Source organism: Herpailurus yagouaroundi, unplaced genomic scaffold (genome assembly GCF_014898765.1).
Source record: "Herpailurus yagouaroundi ecotype Mexico unplaced genomic scaffold, PumYag 180, whole genome shotgun sequence".
Taxonomy (NCBI): domain Eukaryota; kingdom Metazoa; phylum Chordata; class Mammalia; order Carnivora; family Felidae; genus Herpailurus; species Herpailurus yagouaroundi.
The window spans coordinates 1,613,642-1,640,670 of record NW_024412411.1 but is presented as its reverse complement, the minus strand read 5'-3'; the positions used below and the strand labels follow the sequence as shown (position 1 = coordinate 1,640,670).

Below are 27,029 nucleotides of genomic sequence, written 5' to 3'. Positions count from 1 at the left end.
AAGGAAAAAAGAAAAGATTATTTCTGTGTATCTACAGAATCCCAAAGAGAGGATTTACTGGCCAGGATTTATAAATATTCTGGGTCACCAGAGATGGTCAAGTTCAAAGCTTGATATAATCCATTCATTTAGATCCTCTCTTTGCTTCCATCACACAACCAACCAATCAGCTTCTGCCCATCCCTGACTTTTCACATAGATTTTCCCATTGATGAGGACATATACGAAGCACGTAGCAGGATCCTAGGGTACTTCCTCAAGTCAATTTTAGTGTATGGTGCAAAGTAAGAATACAAATTAATCTTTTGCATGTGAATATCCAACTATCACAGCATTATCTATTGAAAAGACCATACTTTCCACATTTAAATCATCTTGGCACCTTTGTCAAAAATCAACTGAATCTAAGTGGAAGGGTTTTATATTCAAGTCTCACTTCTATTCTACTCTGTTGTTCTATGTTCATTCTTATACCAGTACCACATTGTCCTGACTGCTGCAGCTTTATAGAAGTTTTGAAATTAGACAAGTGTTGAGTTCTCTGATTTTGTTCTTCTTTTCAAAGACTGTTTAGGTCTTTTACATTTCCAAATAAGAATCAGCCTGTTAATTTTTGCAAAAATGCCAGTTGTGGATTTTGATAGAAAATGCACTGAATGTACAAATTAATTTGCGGATAAGAGACATCTTAGCAACACTGAGGTTCCCAATCTACCAGTGGTTCTCAATCTGAGTGGTTCTGCTCTCCAGGGAACACTTGGCAATGTCTAGAGATATTTTTAGTTGTCACAACCAAGAGTAAAGTACTCTTATGGGTAGAGGGCAGGGATGCTGTTAAGTATCTTGAAATGCCTGGACAGCCTCCACAACAAAAAATTACCAGCCAAAAATGACAAGAGTGCTGAACTGAGATGTATTCCATAAATGCGGAATGTGTTTCCCCATTTATTTATATCTTTATTTCCTCAGCAATGTTTTATAATTATAGTACAAGTCTCATTTTTGTTACATTTATTCCTTAAGTATTTTATTCTTTCTGATATTATTGTGAATGCAACTGTTTTTCTCACTTCATTTTTGGATTGCCTGTTGCTAATACATAGAAATAAACTGTACTTTGTATACTAATCTTGAATCCTGAGGTCATGCTGAACTAGTTTATTTAGTCCCATTACCTTTTCTGTGGATTACTTAGGACTGAACTATATACATACAGAATCATGCCATCTTTTAATAAAGACAGTTTCATCCCTTCCTTCCTCATATGTATGACTTTTTTGCTTCTTTTCCTTATGTGATTACACTGGCTACAATATTCACTACAATGTTGTACAGAAATGGTGTTCCCGATCTTAGGGTGAAATTGTTCAGTCTTTCAACATTAAGTATGATGTTAGCTATAGTTTTTTTGTACGTGTGCTTTGACATCTGGGTAATAATGTCATCATGGAATGAGTTGGAAAGTGCTCCCCTCTATTTGCTGAAAAGAGTTACAGAGGATTGATATGACTTCTTCAAACACGATAGTGTTCACCAGTGAAGACATCTGGATTAGCTTTTCTGAGTGAAGATTTTTAATTACTAACTCAACTTCTTTATTTGTTACAGATATATTTAGATTTTCTACTTTTTCTTGAATTAGTTTTGGTAATTTATATCTTCCTCGGAATTTGTCAATGTCACCTAAGTTGTTTAATTTGTTGACACAGAATTTCTCATAGTATTCTCTTTTCTGTAGGGTTAGTAGCATTTTTGTTTTTTATTTTCATTCCTATTTGTTGGTAATTTGTCTCCCTCCCCGCCCCCCATGATCAGTGTAGTTAAAGGTTTGTAAACTTTCTTAATCTTCTCAAAGAACTAATTTTTGATGTTACTGATTACTGTTTTTTTCTTTTTATGTTGCCATTTTCATTGATTTCTGTTCTAATCTAGTATTTCCTCTCTTCTTCTACCTTTTGGTTTATTTCTTATTTTGCTGATTTCTTAAGGTAGAAGCTTAGGTTATTGATTTGAGGTCTTCTTGTTGGGTATATATCAGATAACATTGATAATGTTCACAAATTTTATGTTCTTGATATTGTTTAATTGTTCTATCAATTATTAAAAGTGGAGGTAGTAAAGCGAAAGTTTTTAGTAAGCTGAAAGGTACTGCCTTGCCAAAAGTTTAACCTTAAAGTAAGAAAAAAAAAGGAGGAAGTAGAGTTTATGAACAAATAAATCTAAGGACCTGACTTCCGGCAGTCCTTAAGATCCTCTTCTGCTATACATGTATGCATTGGTAAGCATAACTTTGTCTCTTTAATGATTGATAATCTTTTTAGCTTTATAGAAGGCCAATCCTAAAGACAAATTCTCTCTGTACAAAAATATATGAAGACCACAAAGGCACTGAGCTAAACATGTAGTGACAGTGGAATGCAACTGGCCATGTATATAAGTTCTTGATTCTAGGTTTTCCTATGATTTATTCCTTATAATCCCCAAACTGGCCAAGTCCCCCCCCAGAATAAATCCAGTTGATGGCTCCAATTAGTTGGTTTCACGTAAGATAGGTTTCAGTAACAAAGTCTGATCAGAGATCTACTTATATTAAATTGAACTATGCCATCCTTTATTTTTACCAAGATTTGTGTCTGAAGTACTTGCTGAATGCCTCTCATTAGTGCAAGAGGAAAAGCAGAAATATATAATGGGAAGACCTTAAAAAAAAAAAAACCCAGAAATTAAATTTAATATTTACCTGAATGAAATAAAGTGAATTAATCCAAAATGCGTATGTTTCAAAAGTTCAGAGTACTGCTTATTGTGGGGAAGAAAAAGCCTAAATTATGTCAAAAAAAGGAGTTCCCTAACATCCATACATAAATGAATGCTGAGAAGCATTTGACTATAATGCCTATATTATAGGAGATGAAAAGAACACAGTGTGTGTATGTATGTGTATATTATATATAGCATATGTATATATTATAATGTGTATATATACACATATTATATGTGTGTGTGTGTGTGTGTGTGTGTGTGTATGTAGCGGGGTACCACCTTTGAAAAGTTTACATTCATATATGCTTTGTGTACACAAATTCTAATATACCTAATATATTACAAAGTAAATAGTCCAAGTACAAGCTGTATACTGAAATGTCTACTAAATGCTAAAGGATGCAGGTGATTTGTATTTATTGCTTTTTGCTTATCTGCATCTGTAAATCCATTTGTAGCATACAAAATTAAAATAAATTTAATTTCGTAAACTTAATGTTTAAGGTTCTATTAAAAAAACTAGAAAACACAATCCCTATTCTTGAGGAACCAGCAATATTCCTGGGAAGTTTATTATTAATTCAGGTTAGAAGACAAAGGCAAATCTACAATTAAGGGGTAGGGACAGTGAGTAGTACAGACAGGGGTGCAGAGAGGGACCATATGCCCTACCTGACTGCTGGGCCAGAGAGCAGGCCTCACTGATCCTCTTGCCTGTGAGGTAGCTGAAGACAGCCTCCACAGGCTTGTCTTTTCGGGTTAAGGAGACTTCCTCCTCAATTTGAGGTGCGGCAGTATAGGATAGCCAGCGAGAGAAAGTTCTTCTTCGCTCCAGAATCTGAATGTATTCATTGGGTTCATCCAGCTGGCTGTCAGTCTCCTTCAGGTGGCCCCATAAGGCTTCACATAATGTCCATGCTAGGCTCCAGTGCTTCACAACTAAAGATGGGACAGGAAAATAATAATATGACATAAAGTCAAAGTAACTACAGAGAGGACATCACTCTAATGGTGGCATAAAAACACATAAATTAATAAATACCCCAAACAACCACTCAAGCTGATTTCCCTGAATTTGTTTCTGGCTCACTCTGCTGTGTTTTACAAGTCCCAGAGGTCTGTAGTGTAACTGCTTGTTCACTCCATGTTCCTGTGGTACTTGTTATAACATATGTAACTCTATGCTCTTTTAAACCAGTTCCTCTAGCTCAATTATGGCTAATATAATCTCAAATGACAGAGAAAAGTCCTGTAACTTGATTAAATTCTGTTTACAAAATGCTTTAAGAAATAAGAAGTGCTGGGGTGCCTGGGTGGCTCAGTCAGTTCAGTATCCAACTCTTGATTTCGGCTCTGGGCTGACCGTGGAGCCTACTTGAGATATTCTTTCTCTCTCGCTTTCTCCTTCTCTCCCTCCCTCACTCTGTCCCTCTCCCCTCTCCTCTGTCACTTGTGCTTTCTCTCTAAAATAAAGAAAAAAAAATTTTTTTTAAATTTTTAACATTTATTTATTTTTGAGAGACAGAGAGAGCACAAGCAGGGGAGGACAGAGAGAATCCAAAGCAGAATCCAAAGCAGGCTCCAGGCTCTGAGCTGTCAGCACAGAGCCCGACGCGAACTCAAACTCACAGACTGTGAGATCATGACCTGAGCTGAAGTCAGCCACTTAACCAACTGTGCTGCCCAGGCACCCCAAGAAAAAAAATTTTTTATTAAAAAATATGAAGTGCTCTAAAAACTTGTGAGAGAGTATTCTCTCCTGTAAGAGGCACAGCCTAACATTTACAGAGCCTAAAATGACACTATTCGAAAACACTTAAGAGTAAAGCCAACTCTGAACTTCACTACCCACAGTGGTTATCATCTTCATTTTACAGATGAGGAAACTGAAGTAACTTGCTCAAAGTTATAGGCAAAATGTAGTAGAGCCAAGATTTGAACCCAAGTAATAAATCCAGCTCTATACTCTTAACTACTATTCATATTGCTCTTCAAGAAGGAAAACAAAACGGAAGCACTGTTTACCACTAAGCCAAATACAAGTATGCACTGGGAAGATGTCTCATATGTTTGAAATGATGATGAGACAACTGAAGCAAACACAAAGAAATTAACATACACAATTCTCAGAATTTGTGGCATATGACAGTCTAAAATAGTTGCCATTTTTCAACATTTTTACATGTTGAAATGTTACCAAACATGTAATTAAGTATAATTTTTCTACTATTTGAAATAGTAGGTTCCCAAATTAGAAAAGCCTGTTATCAAAGTATTGGTTTAGAAAACCATGGTCATGGGGCGCCTGGGTGGCGCAGTCGGTTAAGTGCCCGACTTCAGCCAGGTCACGATCTCGCGGTCCGTGAGTTCGAGCCCCGTGTCGGGCTCTGGGCTGATGGCTCAGAGCCTGGAGCCTGTTTCCGATTCTGTGTCTCCCTCTCTCTCTGCCCCTTCCCTGTTCATGCTCTGTCTCTCTCTGTCCCAAAAATAAATAAACGTTGAAAAAACAAAAATTAAAAAAAAAAAAAAAGAAAACCATGGTCACAATAGTTATAGAAAAGAGGTTAAGAGGGAATTTATGAACACTAAAATTGTTGGGAAGAACAAAAGGGACTTAAGCTGGACATGGAAGAATGGGTAGGATTTAGAAAAGCAAGAAGGAAGGGCACCTGGGTGGCTCAGTTAAACGTCTGACTCTTGACCTTGGCTCAGGTCATGATCTTGTGGTTTGTGGGGTCAATCCCCACGTCAGGCTCTGTGCTGGCAGCGCAGAGCCTGCTTGGGATTCTCTCTTTGACCCTCCCCTGCTGGCATGCACTGTGCTCTCTCTCTCTCAAAATAAACAAATACACTTTAAAAAAAAAGAAAGAAAGAAAGAAGGAATGGCTTTCTCTCCCTATGTTCTCAGAATGGAGAAAGGAATGGAATTTCAAAAATCCAAAGAATTTGGCTGCAGTTCCTGTGAACAAGGACTCATATATTAAAAAGCAGAAGAGTAACTGTAAAAAATGTTATCATTTCTTCTTCCTTGGGATTTTGCTCTTTGCAACTCAACTACACACAAGTGTGAGCTCAGGCATCCGCCCACTACATTGGCATAAGGAAATCTGTCCTCCTATGAACGCATGCTTCTACTCCAGTTCCTGAAACATCAAAGGTTAGATAGATATAGTCCATACTCACTTTGTGCTTCTAAAAAGTCTCCAGATGCTTTCTTAACCCAATTTGCATAGTCATGAATGACAGCAACTCCTGGATTAGGGACAATGAGAGGACACAGCTCATCTACATGGACAGTGCTGTGCTTTAATTTGAGCTCCAGAGGTATTTGGTATAACTGCAGGTCTTCATCTGGCTTTTGTCTCAAACTGAGTTTTTCCAAACGAACTTTGAATGGAGACTCTGTTAGGCTACAAGAGTAAATGACAAGACAGAAAATGAAGATAAGACAGATGCTAGAATTTTCCTACAAATAAACCTTTATTTTTATGATTCAAAGAGAATGCAAAACATTCACCTGTGATTTTAAAGTAACTGTGTTCCCTAATGTCAAACGATAATGAACTTATCTGCTGTAGAATGAGTAAACAAATTATCTGGCCCATGCATTCAGAATCCAAAGGCTTCTTAAGGCCAGGTTGTAACAAGCATGGGAATCAATGCAGTTAGACTTTGAGCTGGCTTCAACATGTATCTACATATTATGAAATCCAAGGACCAAAAACCATTGTTGGGACACTGATTTCTCAAATTATACATAGTGAGGGATCAAAAGTTGTGAGGCTAAGGTTATAGATACTGTAAAACTGACTCTAAATTAAGATGAGCATATAATCAATCTCACCTTGATCCAATTTTAAGATTGATATTAATAACCTTCAAAACATGACATCATGTATAACCTAGATTAGGATCAACATTACTAATTGTGAGGTTCAAGAGAGCTATTGTTTTGTATTTCTTCAAAGTTAACTTTAAATACCAAGCATTATAGGTGATCACAGTCATTTAATCTGTAGTAAAGACAGCACAATTTGTTATAAAGAGTAAACAGGAAAATGTTATATATTTTGCACAAAACAACTGTATGCATATTGGTTAATAACTACCAGAACTGTGTATGCATATGTATGTATGTGTGTGTATAGATTATATATGTGTGTGTGCACGTATGTATGTGTATAGATTATATATGTGTATATGTATACTCAACACATATATATAAAGTATACAGAACTAGAAGTACACACACATTAATGTTAATAGTGGGGATTATGTAGTAATAACATAGCATACATAGCTACCAGATGTCTTTTTTTAAGTAAGCTCTATGCCCAATGTGGAGCTTCAACTCATGAAGCCAAGATCAAGAGTTGTATGCTCTACTGACTGAGCCAGCCAGATGCCTCTATCAGATGTCATCTTATTTCCAGATACTTATGTATGAATTATACCCAGTTTATACATTCACCTTACCAGGTCCAAGATATGGGAAACATGCTTAGTTGAGAAAATACCCCATACATATATATATTACATGTATATTATATATATATATATATATATATATATATATAATATGTAATATATATATTACATATATTACATATAAATCACAAATATCTAAGTGAGAAAATAGGAAAAAATGACTAATGCAATAAAAAGAATAAAACCCAAGGAATACTGCAGCATCAGCTTTGGGTCTGTTAAATTTCCAATTAAATTTAACCACTAAGTATTATACTCTTCATACCTTGATGTTACAAATGGAGTTATCTTATTAATCGGTTTGGTTTTTAATTATACAAAGATCTTCTGCTATCTAAAACTGTACTAAGAACAGGGGTACCTGGGTGGCTCAGTCAGTTGAGCATCCCACTTTGACTCAGGTCATGATCTCACGGTTTGTGAGTTTGAGCCCCGCATTGGGCTTACTGCTGTCAGCCCAAAGCCCACTTTGGATCTTTTGTCCCCTTTCTCTCTGCTCCCTGCCCTCCATGTGCTCTCTCAAAAATAAACCAACATTAAAAAAAATAAATTAAAAAAAAACTGTACTAAGAGCATATCTAGAAAGATCACCAAGGTCTAGAGACTTTGGGTCTTCTGATAATGAAAAATTTTTTCTCACCTACCAAGTTGCTTTTCTCAAAAACCATAAAGAAAATGTGACTCACGATTTAACAGCTACTGGATTAGGCAGGAATCCATATTCTATAGAATCGGCATTTTGATGATTTTCCAGTTCATGACAGCCACTCAGCTGTTCTCCACTATTAGCAAGAGTCCAGTTGGGGCCCCAACCAACTCGAAATGAGCGTCCCATAAACAGAGCCATATCCATCAAGAGTTTCCCCTTGCCATAGGTGACAGACTTTTCAAGAGGGACTAGGCCTGGTTGTCTACGTGTACCCACGGTTTTCAACTGAACTTCAGGGGCTGGGCTGGGCACCGTAAACACAGAGGTGAGGGGTGGAGGGACAGACCAAGGGCATGTGGATGGAATATTCATCAAAGACGATGCTCTGGGGGTGCGACATTCTTGTACAGAGGCACTTGGTGAAAGAAAAGCTCCACTGGTAAACTTTGATTGTAGTAACCCACCAACTGAAATAGGGGGAAAAAAAAACTATTAGAAAATACAGTCTCTATTGCTTCTTGAACAGCAATCATCAGTGAGGCTGAAATTACAGTTTTTCCAAACCAATTAAATCAGATATAGATGACAAGAGGCAAGTCATAATCTGTGGAATACTGTTTCACCAGGAAACCAAGGCAGGAATTTGTGATGATGATGCCACAACAATATTAACATTAATAACAAACACTATCACTACTACTTAAAAAAAAAAAATTAACACTTATTTTGTGAAAGACTCTGTATAAGTCATTTGTATACACAGTTTCATTTCACCCTTCAATAACTTCATACAAACACTATTATCCCATTTTATAGGTAGGAAAACTGGGCTTTGAAAAGTGATTAGTCCAAATCCACAAAGCTACTAATGGCAGGATTGAGAGATAAGCCAGGTCTGACATCAATGGTCATGCCCTTTTCAGAATGCCAAATGTAAACATTTCTTAGTCCAAAGAAAAAGCTTAATAAGATAAAAATACAAATTGCTACCACTCCAATGCTCATGCTAGACTCCATGAAACAAAAACCCATGGAGGTACCTTGTGCCTTTCAGAAGGACAGTTCTTATTACTATTATATTGCCTGTTTTCTAAGAGGTAGAGGTAGTTATTGAAGTACAAGTGCCCATTAGAGAAAAGGTTGTTATGTTTAATTGCTTTATTAGTTAACATATTTTTAAAACGGGTTATTAAGGGCACTTGAAAGAAGTGAAAAATAAAGTTTTTAAGGCAATATAAACAAATCTCTTCCTAGTAGTTCCTCTGGCTTTTAAAACATTTTGAGATTACATGTGCTTATGTCCTTTGTTCATATTGATACTCTACTTCCAATCCCACAAGAAGGAAAAAAGGGAAAGCTTTAAAATCAAGTATCGCTTTCCTAGGAATTTGGCAAGGTTTAGGAGAAAGTAGAAATCTGACGAGTTTTATGCATTGTAAGAAGCAATATTTGCCCCCAGGAGGCAATAAAATAAGGACAGTATGAGGACTGCACAAAATTGTACAGTGCAGGACAACTTGCTCATTCCTCTAAGATGTGATAAAAATTAGGAAATCTGATCTAGTCCACATTCATAAGCAAATAAAAACATAACCTAAACAAAACACAAATGCTTTGTTCTCCATACAACTTCTACATCTGCAACAATAAAGCACATTACGGTTTTTAAAAACTGGCCCCACCTAACATATTTAGAAGAGTACATTTCCTCTTGGCATCCTTATGTCATATGCCTTTAGGGGGATATTTGCTAGAGAAGTTGACTCAGCTTAGAAGAAGATATGTGAAAAGCAGGACTTTACAGCTTTCTTGTAAAATAGCATCACTTACAGTACCTAAAGAACGGGATTTTGACGAGTGGGATGCTGAAATGGGGAGTCTGGGAGAACAGATTTCTTGAGAAGTATCTGTTTTAGAAGGAAGGTGACTGAAGCGTTGATCCATGACCGTATCTACATCTTCTTCATCAGCAAGCAATGATGCTTTCATGATCTAAAAAGGCAATATCTATAGAATGAATGTGTTCCCTGGAATCCAAAGGCCATAAAAGAAAAATGCAGTTTACAACAACCAGTAAATTGCTCTGCCTGAAGGCTGTGTCCAGAGCTACTATAATATCGGTGTGGCTGCATGTGCCTGAGGAATTTAAGTTATAGAACATTCCTCTTATATCTAGAGTCCCACCAAAGTCTGGCACACAGCAATTGCTCACCTGTTTACAGGATGATTAACTTTGAAAATAAGACAAAGGCTAAACTTATAACATGCCAAAAGGCACAGGCAAAAGAAATTGAGACAGAGTTTAAAGAAACCTGTTATCTACTAGGCTATTAAAACTTTTATGGAGCACTTTTGAGAGCCTCAAAACCACCCTACAGAGAAAAATCTGTGCTCACAGATGTTAAATGACTCGCCTAAAGTCACATAGTAATAGTTATAGAACTCGGATTAGAATCCACGTGTTCTGAATCTCAATATAGCTTTCCCTCCTAGAATGGAAAAATGAGGCCCAAATATGGACCATATTCTGGTTTTTCTTCATTCCAATGACCACTCAATGCTCTTCAGTAAATAATCAAGGAAGAGGCCTGATTAGATGCAAGGGAGGTAAACATTAGTTTGGCTTCCTATTGTAGTAAGGGTGGGTTAGGACTTCACCTGTAAGACATGTGGATTAATTCCCAGTGAAGATGCAATGTGTGTTGAGGCAGACACAGGTTCCTGATCCTCAGGCACGCACTCTTCTAACATGGAATCCAAAACTGGCTCCTGGGTGATATCTACCATGTCACTGTCCAGTTCCACAACCCTCCCTAACTGCTCCACCTCTGGGCTCTGGCTCTGTAGACAGCAGAAAGATCAGGGAAGCAGCATTAAATTATACCAAATAGACACAGAGCTTCTATAGTTATTCAGAATATGATATTGTAATACTAGATTCTGTCCATTCTAAGACAGTGTGAGGTAACATATTTTCTAAAAAGGATTTAGGAATAATTACCCCAAATCCCCCTATACGTACTTGAGATCTAAATATGGATACATGAAATCACCCTTTTGTAATATGTTAAGTTCTGGTGTCTGGAACGTAAGCCCCATACTGAACAAATGGTGGTCTTCAGACAAAGATTATGCCTTACCTGATACAGCTAGCAAATATAATTTTCTGATATACACAGGGTGACCCTGCCCTCACATTGCCTTGTAGCCAGAAGCCATTGGGAAAAGAGAATAAAAGGTACAAATATCAAAGTCTCAAGTAATTTTCCATTTTTTTTATCTTTTCTATGACTAAATCCTAAAGGTTAGCTGGAATCTACGTATGCAGTACCATGTAACATATGAGGAATGCCTACCCTAATTTCCCAAAAAGAAAAAACAAAGTAATATTAGAAACATTTTTTTTTTTTTTTTAAAGTAGGCTCCACACCAGGGCGCCTGGGTGGCTCAGTTGGTTAAGTGTCTGACTTCAGCTCAGGTCATGATCTCATAGTTTGTGAGTTAGAGCCCTACAATGGGCTCTGTGCTGACAGCTCAGAGCCTGGAGTTTGGTTCAGATTCTGTATCTCCCTCTCTCTCTGCCTCTCCCTTGTTTGCACTGTGTCTCGGACTATTTCTCAAAAATAAACAAACATTAAAAAAATTTTTTTTTAAATAAAGTAGGCTCCACACCCAACGTGGGGCTTGAACTCACAACCCTGAGATCAAAAGTTCCACGCTCTACCAACTGAGCCAGCCAGGTAGCCTCTTAGAAACAATTTTAATTTAGGAATAATTCCTTTATGTTCAAGTTCCAAGAGTTATATTTACATTTATTAAGGAGTTTTCAAGATATACCCATGACTAACAGTTTATGATTTGAAAAGGTAAATAACTCATCAACCTGAAGCCCACTGTAAAATAACCATTTCAGTACAAATTAAGTATGTCCTAAACCTGCATATTACCTGGTAAAATGGTGACAAGTGGCTAAGCCAACTTATGAAACATTCTCAAAATCAAAAAGTTTTACCACTTATTTTTCTTATCATGGTATCATTTATAGATTATTAATCTTCCAAAATTTATCTTCCTAAGTGGCCTATTTCGTGCTAACCCTCAAATAGATGCTAATGTGTAAAAGGTAGTTTAAACAAATAATTTCATGGGGCACTTGGGTCAATTGTGTGTCTGATTCTTGATTTCGGCTTGGGTCATGGTCTCACGGTTTGTGGGACTGAGCCCCATGTCTGTGCTCCTAGCACAGAGCCTGCTTGGGATTCTGTCTCTCTGCCCCTCCCCTGCTCATGCTCTCTCTCAAAATAAATCAATAGACATTAAAAGTAAATAAATAATTTCTTGATTACTTTGAACAAAGAAACAATCATTAGTGTAACTTTTTCAACTTTATTTTTAATGGTCTATTAGCTATTCCCTTGCATTCCTTTAACACTTATCCTTACTGAAAGAATGATTGCTTTCATTTATAAGTGTAGAAAAACTGAACTGCTGGATGCATAGGGAATTGCAACTGAAGATATGAACATTCCCAAAGGACAGCTCTAACAAAACTAGATAATGATGGAAAATGATACTCTTTTTTACCTACTGTAGAGGCTAAAGGCAAGTGCGACTACCTTTATGCTCTACAATTCTGGAAAAAAATAAATAAATAAAAAGTAGCCCTGGTCACAATGCTCCCATTTTATTTACAAGAATTATGGGAATACTCCAACTCCAAAGGGTCCCTAGTATATTAGAGTTTTTAACCAATTCACTTTAGGAAGCTATTAAACTACTCCATATCCTGTGTGTCAACCTATCAGTTAGAATACCCTCCCACTGTTGGGTTCCCATTACATTCTGTCTAAACCTGTTTTTTATGATCTATCATGATATACTATAAATTCTTGCATATGTGATGTCTGTCCCACCATATTGTCAAGGCTTGAAAACGGAGATTACGGCCTACTGTTTTCTGTATCTATCACCAAGCACATTTTAAATTCAACATTCATCATTTTGTCAAATCTACTGCCTAGTGTAGTGCCTGACATACAGCAGAAAGGGCAGTTAATAACCATGAAAGAACAAGGAGTGAGGATGGGTGGGAGAAAAGGAAAAAAGGAGAGAATGGTTTCAACTTACACTACGCAACGAAGAAATAACAGCAGCAAGAGATGTTCACTTAGAACACTTTAAGGCAAAACGAAGGTATTTCATCAAGTAACTCGAATGGAGACCTAAGGGACCCAGCATATTTTTCAGAAGTATGCTAAGTAAGGATCAAGGTTTTATTTGCTCCACTCTCATGCATAGACTTTAAAGCTCTGAGGTATTGTGTAATAAGTAAGGGAGAAGTGAATTACTAGAAACTATGAGGAGCTGGGAAGCTCTTAGAACCATTAATGAATGTTGTTAAAGTGTATCTAAGCAACTGCGGTAAACTCCCCCAAAAGATGCCTGTGTACTTATTTTCTGATCGATCTTGGGAGATCAGGTGCTTCTTCAAAACCAGTCCTGGAAAGAAAAGTAGACTAATAATAATAATAATAATAATAATAATAATAAAGATGGCTCAGAAGGAATTGAGGAAGTTAAAAAAAAAAATAGGGAGTCCTTGTGAGATCTATGGAAAAGAAAGGCAAATACTGGGAAAAGCAGCTAAATGGAATATTCCTTTCATATACTGTAATCTCTTGAAAGTAGATCTTATTTATGTCTAAATACCAGCACAGTACATTGTAAATCCTAAGTACACAGATAATTTCTGTAAAATAACTGTCTTTTTAGATACATGGAAGGTGAGATTTCATCACTGAAACCTTCAGGGATTTTAGAAACCTCCACTTTCCACCTCAAGAGAATCTTTCTCATACAAACAAAGCTGCCAATACCCTAAAGATAAAACATGTCTTAATCCAGTAGATAAAGTAATTCAAGTAGGTAAAGTAAATCATGACACCTTTTATTCAACAAAGGGTAAACAACCAATCCACGGTCAAACAGGTATTTAAATAATTCATACTGTCCTCGCCAAATAGTTTAATATAGTATACCTATTACCATTGCCAGCTTCCAAAATAGCTTTTATTTTTTTTAATGTTTTTTTAATTTATTTTTGAGAGAGAGAGACAGAGAGAATGGGAGACACAGAATCTGAAGTAGGCTCCAGGCTCTGAACTGTCAGCACAGAGCCCAACATGGGTCTCAAACCCATGAACAGTGAGATCATGACCTGAGCCAAAGTCAAATGTTTAACAAACTGAGCCACCCAGGTGCCCCCAGAATAACTTGTTTTCTAACTGCAAAGAATGTTTTATATTCATTTGGCTGGAAAATCAGCCTTGTCACCATTATTGTGTTCTCAGGAAAGATTCCATGTCGTGGTTTCAAGGGCCCACCAAAATAAGTGTATATGTTTCTACACGTATATTCAGCGATATTACAATTAAGTATAAGACATGACAATATTAATATCTGAAGCAAAAAGACTTCTGGTATACATTTTATATATATATATATATATATATATATATATATCATATATTACATAAAAATATAAAATGGATAATCACATATACATTTACTTAGTGGATAAATATAGACAGCTGCCACTTTACTTTTAAAAAGTATACACAAGAAAGGGGCACCTGGGTGGTTTAGTGGGTTAAGCGTCTGACTCTTGATTTCAGTTCAGGTCATGATCTCACAGTTGTGAGATCAAGCCCTGCGTTGGGCTCTGTGCTGAGCGTGGAGCCTGGTTAAGATTCTCTCCATCCCTCTCCCTTTGCCTCTCCCCTACTTGGCACGTGGGTGCTCTCTCTCCCAAAATAAAATTGACTAATTTTAAAAAGTATACACAAGATGAAATGTTTTCTTCTAAATCCTAATCACTTTTTCCCTTGAAAAAATTCCTAACTCATTTGAAGGTACTCACTGAATGAACAACGCTAAGTTTCTGAGCAAGTCAACTACTCAGTGTTGATACTGAACACAAGTTACAGTTCAGTATGAAGTGGAGGTAAAAAGCTATAGGTAAAATCTCTCTCCCTGAGTGCTGAGGTCTTTAAACAAATGGTTCTGAAGCCTCGATGCATATTTCAATCACCTGGGGGAAAGCATTTAAAATATAAATATGCCTGAGCCCCATGCCTATCTATGGAATCAAAGGTAACCAAAGGAGTGATCCAGTCAGCTGAAAACTAAATCTCAGATCAGCATTTTGGAAATAATGTTCTAACTACCAAATGTTTCTGCAACTGCCCTAATTTATCTGTGTGATGAAGGTTTTTATGCCAACACTTTCTGTAACTTCAAAGGCACAGAAGAGACTACATGAAGATTTAGTTACCTTAATGTTTTCTGGTTGCTTTGATTTACCTATTTAGAAGCAAATCAAAGCTTTAAGAACAAACTACAAAGACACGAATGATATTATACACGAGGCAGTGGGATAAAGTGACCATTAAACAAAAATGTAAATCTTCCTAATACCTAAAAAACCCCTAGCCCCCAATTCTGAGAACCTGAAATTGTACACAGGAGGAAAAAAAAACTGCTATGGCAGACTGGAGGTGGAGGAACACCATGTCCCTGAAATCAAGCTGCCCAGGGGGCCAGGTGACAGTGTGTAGAGAATCATCTTGACACTAGGATGAAAAGACAGTGCAGTCTGTTCCCAGTTGGTCCAGATGGCTCAAGTGTTTTCCTCGTGCCCAGTAAGATGTAGGTCTTGGTGCAAATTACTAAAAGCTATGCAACCACTACCATTTCCTACCTATCTCACTGGGCAATACGAAGGAAGTCCTTCATTACTGTTCCAATACGTTAGCCTAATATCTAAACAGCTCTACCCACTATTCCCATTCCTGTTTTCGCTATCCAAAGACCACCCACTTCTCTTCAATCAAAGGAGATATCTGAAACAGATCCCATTCACTGTATTCTCTTTGCCCATTTTGATCCTTACGAAGTCTCTTTTTACTACAACCTGGTTCTTGTGAAATTATATGGTACTCAGTTTCTTAAAAATTCTCACCTATGAAAGTGTCATCATAGAAACGTATAGTTTTCCCTTACTATTTGTATTCTGGAAATTAAACAGCCTAAAAATCACTGGTTGTCAAGACACATTACGTAAATTTGCTCTATCCACGGATGAAGTTTTTTTTTCTCAGCTGCATCTTTAGGATCTTAACAATTACTTTTATTAGCAGAAAAGAAGGCTACCTGACTCTTATTCTAGAAATACATACTATGTAAGATGAAAAAACATTTTGGAATGAAAGAGATTATACAAAGCATATGATTCAGAAAAAATGAACATGGAAAACTGGAAAACCAAGTCCATTTACAGCATTTCTTTAGTTCAGAAGAGATTTCTTAGGGGTTTTATGCTACAAAGATTATAAATATAAGAGTCAATATATTTCCCATTTTCCACTTTTATCATACCCTCCCCCTCACCTTGTACGCGCAAATATGAACATACATACACAACAATCTCCAGAAAATGCCTCCCAAGAAATTATTTAATAAATCATAAAAATCGCACATTTCAGCAGCCATAAGAATTGTAGCACAAAAAATTCCAAAGGCCCTGCTTTTAGCAGCTGAGAGGTAGAGGATGCTTTACAAAGAAATTCTATATTAAGTTCTTTTTGAGGGAGTATGGCAGCAAAGAAAAAAATTTTTTTGTAACTTGATTGAATATAAATGACATCCAAAGGAAAGTAAAACTCTTCATGAGCTGGCAAAGAAACTACCTGATATTTAAATTACAAACCTTTCCCTAGATGGACAAAAGGTTTATACTGGCTTAACAATACTGAAAAGGAGTATGATACAAGTAATTGCAATAAACAATGTAGCCCCTACTCTCCCCACGCCAAATAATTCATTTATATTCTAAAACTTGATCTATATTCAGAAAGATTATGTATTGTTAAAATACAAATATTAAGAGGTTACCTGAAGTATAAGCAAACAACTTGAGAAAAATGGAGTTAAAAAACCCTTGCAGAAAGCGAATTGAACTTTTAAAAAACCACAGAGGTAAAGAACAAGATTAAACTGCACATCAGATAGTCAACAAAAGTAGAATTTACTTTGTATCAACCCACACAAGCAAAATGCTATCTTAAGTTGATCACTGAGCAGAGAATTCAGCAAGTCCAAATGAAAGAGAGGGAGGTGTTTAAGAATGATAATCTGTAGAAGGAATGATCCAAACAGCATGAGAATTCCTTAAATCTCTCAATTTAAAAAAAGATGTCAGGACCACACCATGCCCTCCCTTGTACTTGTCTCAACGTGACTGCCAATACATTTGTACTCTTCAAAGTTCCAGGGGTCATAAAACAGCTTTGTACTAGCTGAATGACTTGCTTTCAACTTCTGTATCACGGATTCCATTCAAATTCACTGTCCTGTCTCTACCTGGGGTGGAGGTGCTGGCTTGCCATTAAGAGCCATCTGGAATGGGGTGGCCTGGCCTGCAGGAGGCAAAGGGGCAGTCTTCAACTTCTTTGTACTAGTTTTGGATGGCCGTTCCTCCTCTTCTTCATCAGAATCCTGAAGGCCATACTTAGAGAAATGGGAGACCTAAGGAAGAGAAGAATCCAACAAAATCAAAAAAATGTTTTAAAGATTTTATTTTTAAGTAATCTCTATACTCAGTGTGGGGCTCAAACTTACAACCCCAAGATCAAGAGCCACATGCTCCACTGACTGAGCCAGCCAAGCGCCTCAGAATCAACAAAATCAATTTTAACACTTATATTCCTAAGAGCTTCCACAATACTTGTCCTTACAATCTTGCAGAATTAGCTTTAAAAAAAAAAAAAGAGATCATAATATTTAAGGCACGATGTCATCTATCATACTTTACTGTTGTTCCTAGATTTAGATGATTAGTACATGTACTAGTTGCTCATATACAATTACTAAATTATTAATACAGGAAATCAAATCCAGAAACACTGCTACAATTTTCATTTCTATATGCTGCCTAGTTGCCTAGTTGTTCACTACCTACACAAGGACCTTCAACTAGTTAAATAATCCAACTGGCCTAGAAGAAAAGAAACCACTGGGTTAAACTATCAAGGAAGGGAGGAAGTCAATGTCTTCATCCCCAAAAATCTTTAAATGAATGACAATTTAGGAAGAGTTGGTATCAAGAGACAAAAATTCTGCCTCATGTCTCTAAGGATGTCACACATTAGAAAAACCACTCCTTAGAAGTGTATCTACATGCTCACAGGATGGGGTAGAGGATGTGAATCATCAGCATAAAAGTTTTTAATAGCTCCTTATTGTTCTGGTGTTTAACTAACATATGTAATTTAGAGCAAATCATAATGTACCTCTACATCTGTTTCCTAATTTGTAAAAATGAAAAGAATTTAAGAGAGACTCTTCTAACACATTTTGTCAGTTTAACTACAGTTTACAAGAACTAGGTTAAGTTGACTATATACCTTAAACACCCAAGAACCTGTTTCGGGACGGTACTCTTTGAATTGAGCTCCCTGTTTCCTTGAAACTGCTTCCAATCTGCCCTCATAGTTCATATCAGCAAGTCGATCTGGGCTCTTTATTAAACAGCGAGATGTTTTATCTGTTGGCCAAACTCCATCCAGTGTAACTTCGGCCTTCCTGTAACGTACAACCAAGTGAAGTGTAAATGTTCCATACTTAAGACCAGAAAGCCAAGTAACATCTATATAAAGGTACCTGTGTTACTTTGGAATTACTCTGCAGGGTGTTACATAAACTTGTGTCCTGCCTCTTAGGGTAGATAAGCTTAAAAGCAAGGAATCACCCCCACATCACCTAACTCAATATCTGGTTGAAGAGTCAAACTCCATTTACTTTAAACTACCACGACACATCAATTATTTCCAATAAAATTTTGACACTTAAGCTATGCATCCTTGATCAAATTCAGTGCTAAAAGTCCAGATCTAGGACTTAACTCTTGGTGAAGGTCTTAAAGTGGTGCTGTACTTAACAACATTAATAATAGCAGCAACTACCACTAACAAGTGCTTCCAGAATGAGCTATCAGGAATACCATAATATTAACCATTAAATATTGAGTGGGAAGATGATTATAACTGCAGTAAGGTACACCTTTAATATCAATATGTGAGATCAAGGACTGTGTTCTATTCATTCTGTATGACTTACACCTAGTACAGTCACTAGTACATAATAATAGATGACTTAAAGAAAAAAAAAACTTTTATTAAGTAATCTCTATGCCCAATGTGGGGGCTTGAACCTACAACCCCGAGATCAAGAGTCACATGGTTCTACCAACTAAGCCAGCCAAGTGCCCCCAGATAGAACACAATTAAATCACAATATTTAATAGGTGACTTTTTATTTATTTCTTTATTTATTTATTTTTTCAACGTTTTTTTATTTATTTTTGGGACAGAGAGAGACAGAGCATGAACGGGGGAGGGGCAGAGAGAGAGGGAGACACAGAATCGGACACAGGCTCCAGGCTCCGAGCCATCAGCCCAGAACCTGACGCGGGGCTCGAACTCACGGACCGCGAGATCGTGACCTGGCTGAAGTCGGATGCTTAACCGACTGCGCCACCCAGGTGCCCCAATAGGTGACTTTTTAAAACATTATTCTTTTTAGTGTGATAAAAGATATAACACAAAATTTACATCTTAAAAAGAAATTTACCAACTTAACCCTTTCCTTTTTATACCATTCAGTAGTGTTAAGTATGTCCACACTGTTGTGCAACCAATTTCCAAAACTCACCTTTCCTAAGTAAAACTCTATCCTTAGAAAACAACTCCCCTACCTCTACCCACTGGCAACCACTATTCTATTGTTTGTTTCTATGAATCTGTCTCTTTAGATGGCCTTAAATAAGTGGAATCATACAGTATTCGATGTTTTATGACCAGTTTATTTATGTCCTCAAGGTTCATCCGTGCTTTAGCATGTGTCAGAGCTTCCTTCCTTTTTAAGGCTATATAGTATTCCATTGTGTGTAAAAAGATTTTGTTTATCCATTCATCTGTCAATGAATATTTGGGTTGCTTCTACTTCTTTGCTATTATGAACACTGTTATGAACATGGGTGTGTAATCACTCATGGTTGTGAGATCCTGCTGCCAATCCATCTGGATATATCTCCAGGATATATATCTATATATACATCTATATATCTATATCTATATGCACATCTACATATCTATATCTATACTCACATATAGATATATGTATATATCTAGATACATACACACACACATATATACACATATATGTGTATATTGCTTCCAATTCTTTAGAAACTGATGGGTCATTTTTAATTTTCTGAGGAATCACCATACTCTTTTCCATAGTAACTGAACGATTTTACATTCCCACCAAGATATACAAAGGTTCCAATTTCTCCATATTCTTGCCAAAACTTTTCTTTTTTAAACTTAGTAACGATCCTGATGGTATGATAGCTCACTGTGGTTTTGATTTGCATTTCTCTAATTATTAGCAATGTTGAGTACCTTTTCATATGTTTGCTGGCCATCTGTATCTCTGGAGACATGTGTACTGAAGTCCTTTGTCCATTTTTTTTTTTTTTTTTTTTTTGGTATTTTTGTTGTTGTTGAGATATAGTTCTTCATATTAACCACTTACCAGAAATATGATTTGTAAATATTTGCTCCCATTCTGCAGGTTGGCTTTTCATTCTGTTGCACGTGTTCTTAGATGTACAGGGTTCTTATATTTTAATGTAGTCTAATTTGTTCATTTTTACTATTGTTGCCTATGCTTTTAGTGTTGTATTCAGTAAATCATTGTCAAAATATAATGACATGGTAAAAAGAAGGCCTTGGGGCACCTGGGTGGCTCAGTTGGTTAACTGTCCCAACTCTTGATTTCCATCAGCTCAGATCATGATCTCATGGTTAGTGAGTTTGAACCACACATCAGGCTCTGTGCTGGGAACAAGGAGTCTGCTTGGGATTTTCCGTCTCCCGTTCTTTCTGCCCTTCCCCCCATTCCCTCTCTCTTAAAAATAAACAACCATTTAAAAAAAGAACGTCTCTTCAAAAAATGGTGTTGGGAAAACTGGACAGTAACATGCTAAAGAATAAAACTGGACCACTTTCTTACACCATACACAAAAATAAATTCAAAATGGATTAAAGACCTAAATGTGAGACCTGAAACCATAAAAATCTTAGGAGAGAACACAGGCAGTTAACTTCTTTAACACTGGCCACGGCAACTTCTTTCTAGGTATGTCTCCAGAGGCAAGGGAAACAAAATAAAAAATAAACTATTGGGACTATACTAAAATAACAAACTTCTACACAGTGAAGGAATCAATCAACAAAACCAAAAGGCAACCTAAGAAATGGGAGACGGTATTTGCAAATGACATATCTGATAAAGGGCTAGTATCCACAATACACAAAGAACTTATAATACTCAATACCCAAAAAATGAATAATCCAATTAAAAATGAACAGAACATGAATAGACAGTTTTCCAAAGAAGACGTACAGATGGCCAAAACACATGAAAAGATGCTCAGTATCACTCATCTACAGGGAAATGCAAATCAAAACTACAATGAGATATCACTCACACCTGTCAGAATAGCTAAAATCAACACAGGAAACAACAACAGGTATTGGCGAGGATGTGGAGAAAAAGGAACCTGTTTGCACTGTTGGTGGGAATGCAAACTGGTGCAGCCACTGTGGGAAATAGTATGGAGATTCCTCAAAAAGTTAAAAATAGAACTACTCTGGGGTGCCTGGGTGGCTCAGTCGGTTGAGCATCTGACTTCAGCTCAGGTCATGATCTCACAGTTCATGAGTTCAAGCCCCGTGTCTGGCTCTGTGCTGACAGCTTGAAGCCTGGAGACTGCTTTGGATCCTGTGTCTCCCTCTCTCTCTGTCCCTCCCCAACTCGTGCTCTATCTCTTTCTCTCTCAAAAATAAACAAACATTAAAAAAAAAATTAAAAAAAAAAAACAGAACTACTCTGTGATGCAGCAATTGAACTACGAGGTGTTTACCCAAAGAACACAAAAATACTAATTCAAAGGGATACATGCACCCCAATGTTTACAGTATTATAATTATAATAGCCAAATTATGGAAACAGTTCAAGTGTCCATCAATTGATGATTGGATAAAGAAGTATACACACACCACACACCCCATTAAATATTATTCAGCCTTAAAAAAGAATGAAATGTTGCCATTTGCAACAACATGGACAGAGCTAGGGAGTATTATGTTAAACAAAATTACTCTAAGATAAATACTGTATGATTTCACTCATATCTGGAATTCAAAAAACAAATAAGCAAAGGAGGGAAAAAAGAGTGAGAGGCAAACCAAAAAACAGACTCTTGACCATAGAGAACAAAATGATGGTTACCAGAGGGGTTGGGGGGGGGGGGGTTGGGTTAAATGGATAATGGGGATTAAGGAGTGCACTTGTGATGAGCACTGGGTGATGTATGGAAGTGTTGAATACTCCTGAAACTAATACACTGTATGTAAACTAAAAACTTAAAAAAAAAAAAATATATATATATACATACACACACACACACACACACATATATATACGTACATACACATATATATATATGTAAACTTCCCCTATGTTTTACTCTAAGAGTGTTGTAAGTTTTAGGTCTTATGTCGAGGCTTTAGTCCATTTTGAGGTTTTTTTTTTTTTTAATATAGTATAAAAGTACAACTTCATACTTCTGCATACAGGTTTCCCAGAATCATTTGGTAAAGAGATTGTTCTTTCCCCTACTGAATGGTTTTGGCAGTCTTGTCAAAGATAACTTAACTACATATGTGAGGTACAATGCTGCTAGTATCTTCATAGGGATTACATTAAATCTGTAGATTGCTTTGGGTAATATAGACATCTTAATAATTTAGTCTTCCAATCCATGAATATGAGATAATTACCATTTGTTTGTCTTCTTTCAGCTTTTGCTTCCCTGGTTAATCTTATTCTTAAATATTTTATTCTTTTTGATGGAATTGCTTTCCTTTTTGGACTGTTCATTATTAGTATATAGAAACTTAACTGATTTTTGCGAGTTAATTTTGTATCCTGCTACCTTGCTGAATTTATAATTGTTTTATGGAATCTTTAGGTTTCCCACATGAGATCATGTCATCTCTCAACAGAGATATTTTACTTCCTCCTTTCCAATCTGGGTGATGCCTTTTTTCTTTTGAGACAGATGGTGGGAACACACAGGGGAGGTGCAGAGAGAGAGAGAGGGAGGGAGAGAGACAGAGAGACAGAGAGAGACACAGAATATCTTAAGCAGGCTCCATGACCTGCACAGAGCCCAACGCAGGGCTCAATCTCACAACTGTGAGATCATAACCCGAACTGTAATCAAGAGTCGGATGCTGAACTAAGCCACCCAGGGCCCCCAGGATACCTTGTATTTCTGTTCCTTGCATAACTGCCCTGGCAGTTATATTGAATAAAAGTGGCGCGAGGAAAAGCTTTCACTCTTCCACCACTGAGCATATTTTCTGTGGACGTTGAAAATATGGCCTCCATTAAGCTGAGATAGTTTTCCTCTATCTCTAGTTTGTTGCGTGGCTTTCTCATAAAAGGGTATTGTATTTTGTCAAAATGCTTTTTCTCATCAGTTGAGATTATCATGTGATTTTCTTCATTCATTTTACAAACATGATGTATTACAAGATCAATTTTTCTATGTTGAACTTTCCTTGTGTTCCAGGAATAAATACTACTTGGTCATGGTGTAAAATCCTCCCGATGTACTACTGAAATCCATTTGCTAATACAACTGGTGACAGAACAATGCTGGGGTTGGGTACCAACCCCCTGTGCAGTTGAAAATCTGTGTATCTGACTCCCACAAAACTTTACTACTAATAGCCTAGTTGACTAGAAGCCTTACTGATAACATAAACCACTGACTAACACATATTTCGTATGTTATGTGATTATATACTGTATTATAATAAAGTAAACTAGAAAAAAGAAAATGTTAAGAAAATCGTAAGGAAAATGCAGTTACAGTACTGTACTATTAAAAAAACCCATGTATGTGGGCTCACACAGTTCAAGGGTCAAATGTATATTTTGTTGAAGATATTTACTTCGGTATTCATCAAGGATATTGATCTGTAGTCTGAAGTCATGTGGTTGAAGGCTTTTGGGGGCATGGGGGGGCTGTATTTTTTGATTACTGATTCAATTTCCTTATTATGGTTGGTAGGGTCCCCTAAGGAGAGAGAGAGAGAGAAAAAAAAAAAAAAACCCTCAAGGCAGCCTGGCTATATGTGTATGTGACAACATCCCTCATGACCTTGTAACATGAGACCACTTAATCAGACTACATATTTGTGTGTTACCATATAAGAGAGACAAAGAAATAGAAAACGTATTAAAAACTATACCAGGCAGCATTTGGGGCTCAGTTCTTCGTGTACGAACCCAACCGAGCCGTGCCGGCACAAATAAAGTTGCTTCCTGGAAAGGAAAGCTTCAGGGTCACGACTCTCTGTATGAGAATACTGCTACAATAGGAAATATCTAAAAATTATTACACTTATAGGGCTATTCTGAATTTCCACTTCTTCACAGTTCAATCTTGGTAGGTTGTGAACATAAATTATTTTACCTGTGGCCCTTTCGTGTGTCTGAACAGGTATCCGAAGCTAGTTTCTCCAATTACAATAAAGAGAGTTAAAAATGATCATAGCAGACACAAGAAAAAAAAGTACTATTAAAAAGTGTTTTGGGAAAGTAACAGTTGGTCCTGATGATATTAGGGAAAAGGAGTCAAAAAAAAGTCCTAGTGTAGCATTTCTTTACCATTTTTACTTTTAAATTAAAGAAACAATCATCTTAGACTGTACAGTAAGTCAAAAAAGCAAGTTGCAGGAAAATGTATATAATATAAAAAAATGTGATTTAGTGGATTATTTTTTCTTTTTTTTCCTTAAAATTTTTTTTTCAATGTTTATTTATTTTGAGAGAAAGAGAATGAGAGTGGAGGAAGGAGGGAGAGACACACACAGAATCCAAAGCAGGCTCCAGGCTCTGAGCTGTCAGCACAGAGCTCAACACAGGGCCTGAACCCACGAACTGTGAGATCATGACCTGAGCCAAAGTCAGACACTTAACTGACTGAGCCACCTATGAAGCCCAAGCAGATTTTTCTAAATACATAAATAAATTCATACCTATTTAGCCCTTCACCCACAGGTGGTTTTTGGTTATCATCTAAGTAGACAATCACTTCTTTCCTTCGAATATGCACAATATCATCCAAATTTAGATTTGTCAAATTCACATCTCCTTCAAAATAGATTGAACCATAACCTACAAGTCAAAGCAAATAGTTAAAAACTCATCCTGTATGAAAGGCAAATAATCTATTTTATACTCCCAGCGACTAAATAATCAGAGGAAGCAAGCAGCTTTAAACATTAATCAGGATTTTATTTAATTTTCTTAACAATTTTAAATAATCTCTACATTCAACATGGGGCTCAAACTCACAACCCAGAGAACAAGAGTCACATGCTCTGTCAACTGAGCCAGCCAGATGTCGCTAAACATGAACATTTTAAATCATCTGGTAATACTTTCATTGTGTTATTTCATCCATAGTATGTATTAGAGGGTGACATCAAACACAGTTATCTAGTTTAACATCTACATTTCTATAGCACTTATCCTCAAAACAGCCTTCTTAAATCTCTTCTAAGTATCTGTACTACTGCTACATTTGAAACAACCCTTACTTAGTACCTAGCTTTCAGTGTACCTGAGAGCCCTTTTGAAAATACAATATAGCAAGATGAGATTCCCCCCCCCAAAAATACAGTTATCTGTATTAACTTAGTATGAAGTTAAACCTAAATACTACTCCATCTTTTAGTACTAAATTTTCTGTTGGTATTTTCTTGCTCACTTTAATTGTAGAAAACTCCAATGAGCCAAACAGTTACCAAAGAAGGTTACACGATTATAAGCTTATTTTGTTACTTACCAAAGTGTTTACCATGAAGGTCAAGGTGGGTCCAAGTATAGGGAAAAAAGAAATGGATTCAGCTATCAAGAGCTTCTTTTACTTAATTACAAAAATAAGGTGAAGATCTTTGGCTTAAACACTACAAACTTCTACGTTCACACTCACCTTTACGACCAATAGTGAAGTCAGAGACAATGCATTCTCCTTTTTCATTGGTAATTTTGGCAAGGTCATCCATAGATGGAATAGTGTAGTAACCAACCTTAGTTAGAACAATGCCTATGACAAAAGAAACAGCAAATATAGTATTAATCGTAATTGTCCTTAGGTAGAGGAATTTTCATATTTCACTTTTTCCTTTTTGAAAAATAATAATCTAAAAGCTAATATAATCTGAAACAATCAGTAACTAAATAAATTATTAAATAAAGAGAAAACATATAGGAATAAAGCATTTTTCCAAACTGGTTTTCTAAGGAACACCATGTGCCTAAGAGAAACCGTGTGGTTTTTTTTTGTTTAAAGATTCTTGGTCGGGGCGCCTGGGTGGCGCAGTCGGTTAAGCGTCCGACTTCAGCCAGGTCACGATCTCGCGGTCCGTGAGTTCGAGCCCCGCGTCGGGCTCTAGGCTGATGGCTCGGAGCCTGGAGCCTGTTTCCGATTCTGTGTCTCCCTCTCTCTCTGCACCTCCCCCGTTCATGTGCTGTCTCTCTCTGTCCCAAAAATAAATAAACGTTGGAAAAAAAAATTTTTTTTTAATTTAAAGATTCCTGGTCAAGTAAGTTTGGGAAACATGCACATGATAGTATGTTACAGGCTCTGAGAGCTTGTCAAATAATTAAGTCTAGGGGCGCCTGGGTGGCTCAGTCGGTTAAGCGTCTGACTTCAGCTCAGGTCACGATCTCACGGTCCGTGGGTTCGAGCCCCGCGTCGGGCTCTGGGCTGATGGCTCAGAGCCTGGAGCCTGCTTCCGATTCTGTGTCTCCCTCTCTCACTGCCCCTCCCCCATTCATGCTCTGTCTCTCTCTGTCTCAAAAATAAATAAACGTTAAAAAAAAATTAAAAAAAAAAAACTCTTTAAAAAAAAATAATAGGGGC

At 36.8% G+C, this 27,029-nt stretch overlaps 1 protein-coding gene and 1 non-coding gene across 7 annotated transcripts in view; both read right to left on the bottom strand.

The window, feature by feature from the left end:
* The window catches only part of NUP98 (nucleoporin 98 and 96 precursor), a 119,188-nt gene that overhangs the window by 23,635 nt on the left and 68,524 nt on the right, over positions 1–27,029 (bottom strand). For all 6 annotated transcript variants that reach the window (XM_040489153.1, XM_040489152.1, XM_040489156.1 and 3 more), the window contains 9 exons: positions 26,097–26,210; positions 25,138–25,276; positions 18,364–18,541; positions 17,321–17,485; positions 10,559–10,741; positions 9,736–9,892; positions 7,938–8,367; positions 5,947–6,173; positions 3,436–3,702 (listed from right to left, as the gene is read on the bottom strand). In XM_040489153.1, coding sequence (XP_040345087.1) covers positions 3,436–3,702; positions 5,947–6,173; positions 7,938–8,367; positions 9,736–9,892; positions 10,559–10,741; positions 17,321–17,485; positions 18,364–18,541; positions 25,138–25,276; positions 26,097–26,210 — 1,860 coding nt within the window. The remainder of the gene's footprint in view (positions 1–3,435; positions 3,703–5,946; positions 6,174–7,937; positions 8,368–9,735; positions 9,893–10,558; positions 10,742–17,320; positions 17,486–18,363; positions 18,542–25,137; positions 25,277–26,096; positions 26,211–27,029) is intronic.
* TRNAK-UUU (transfer RNA lysine (anticodon UUU)) lies at positions 11,570–11,642 on the bottom strand. Its single transcript has one exon. It is a non-coding gene; the product is annotated as a tRNA-Lys (tRNA).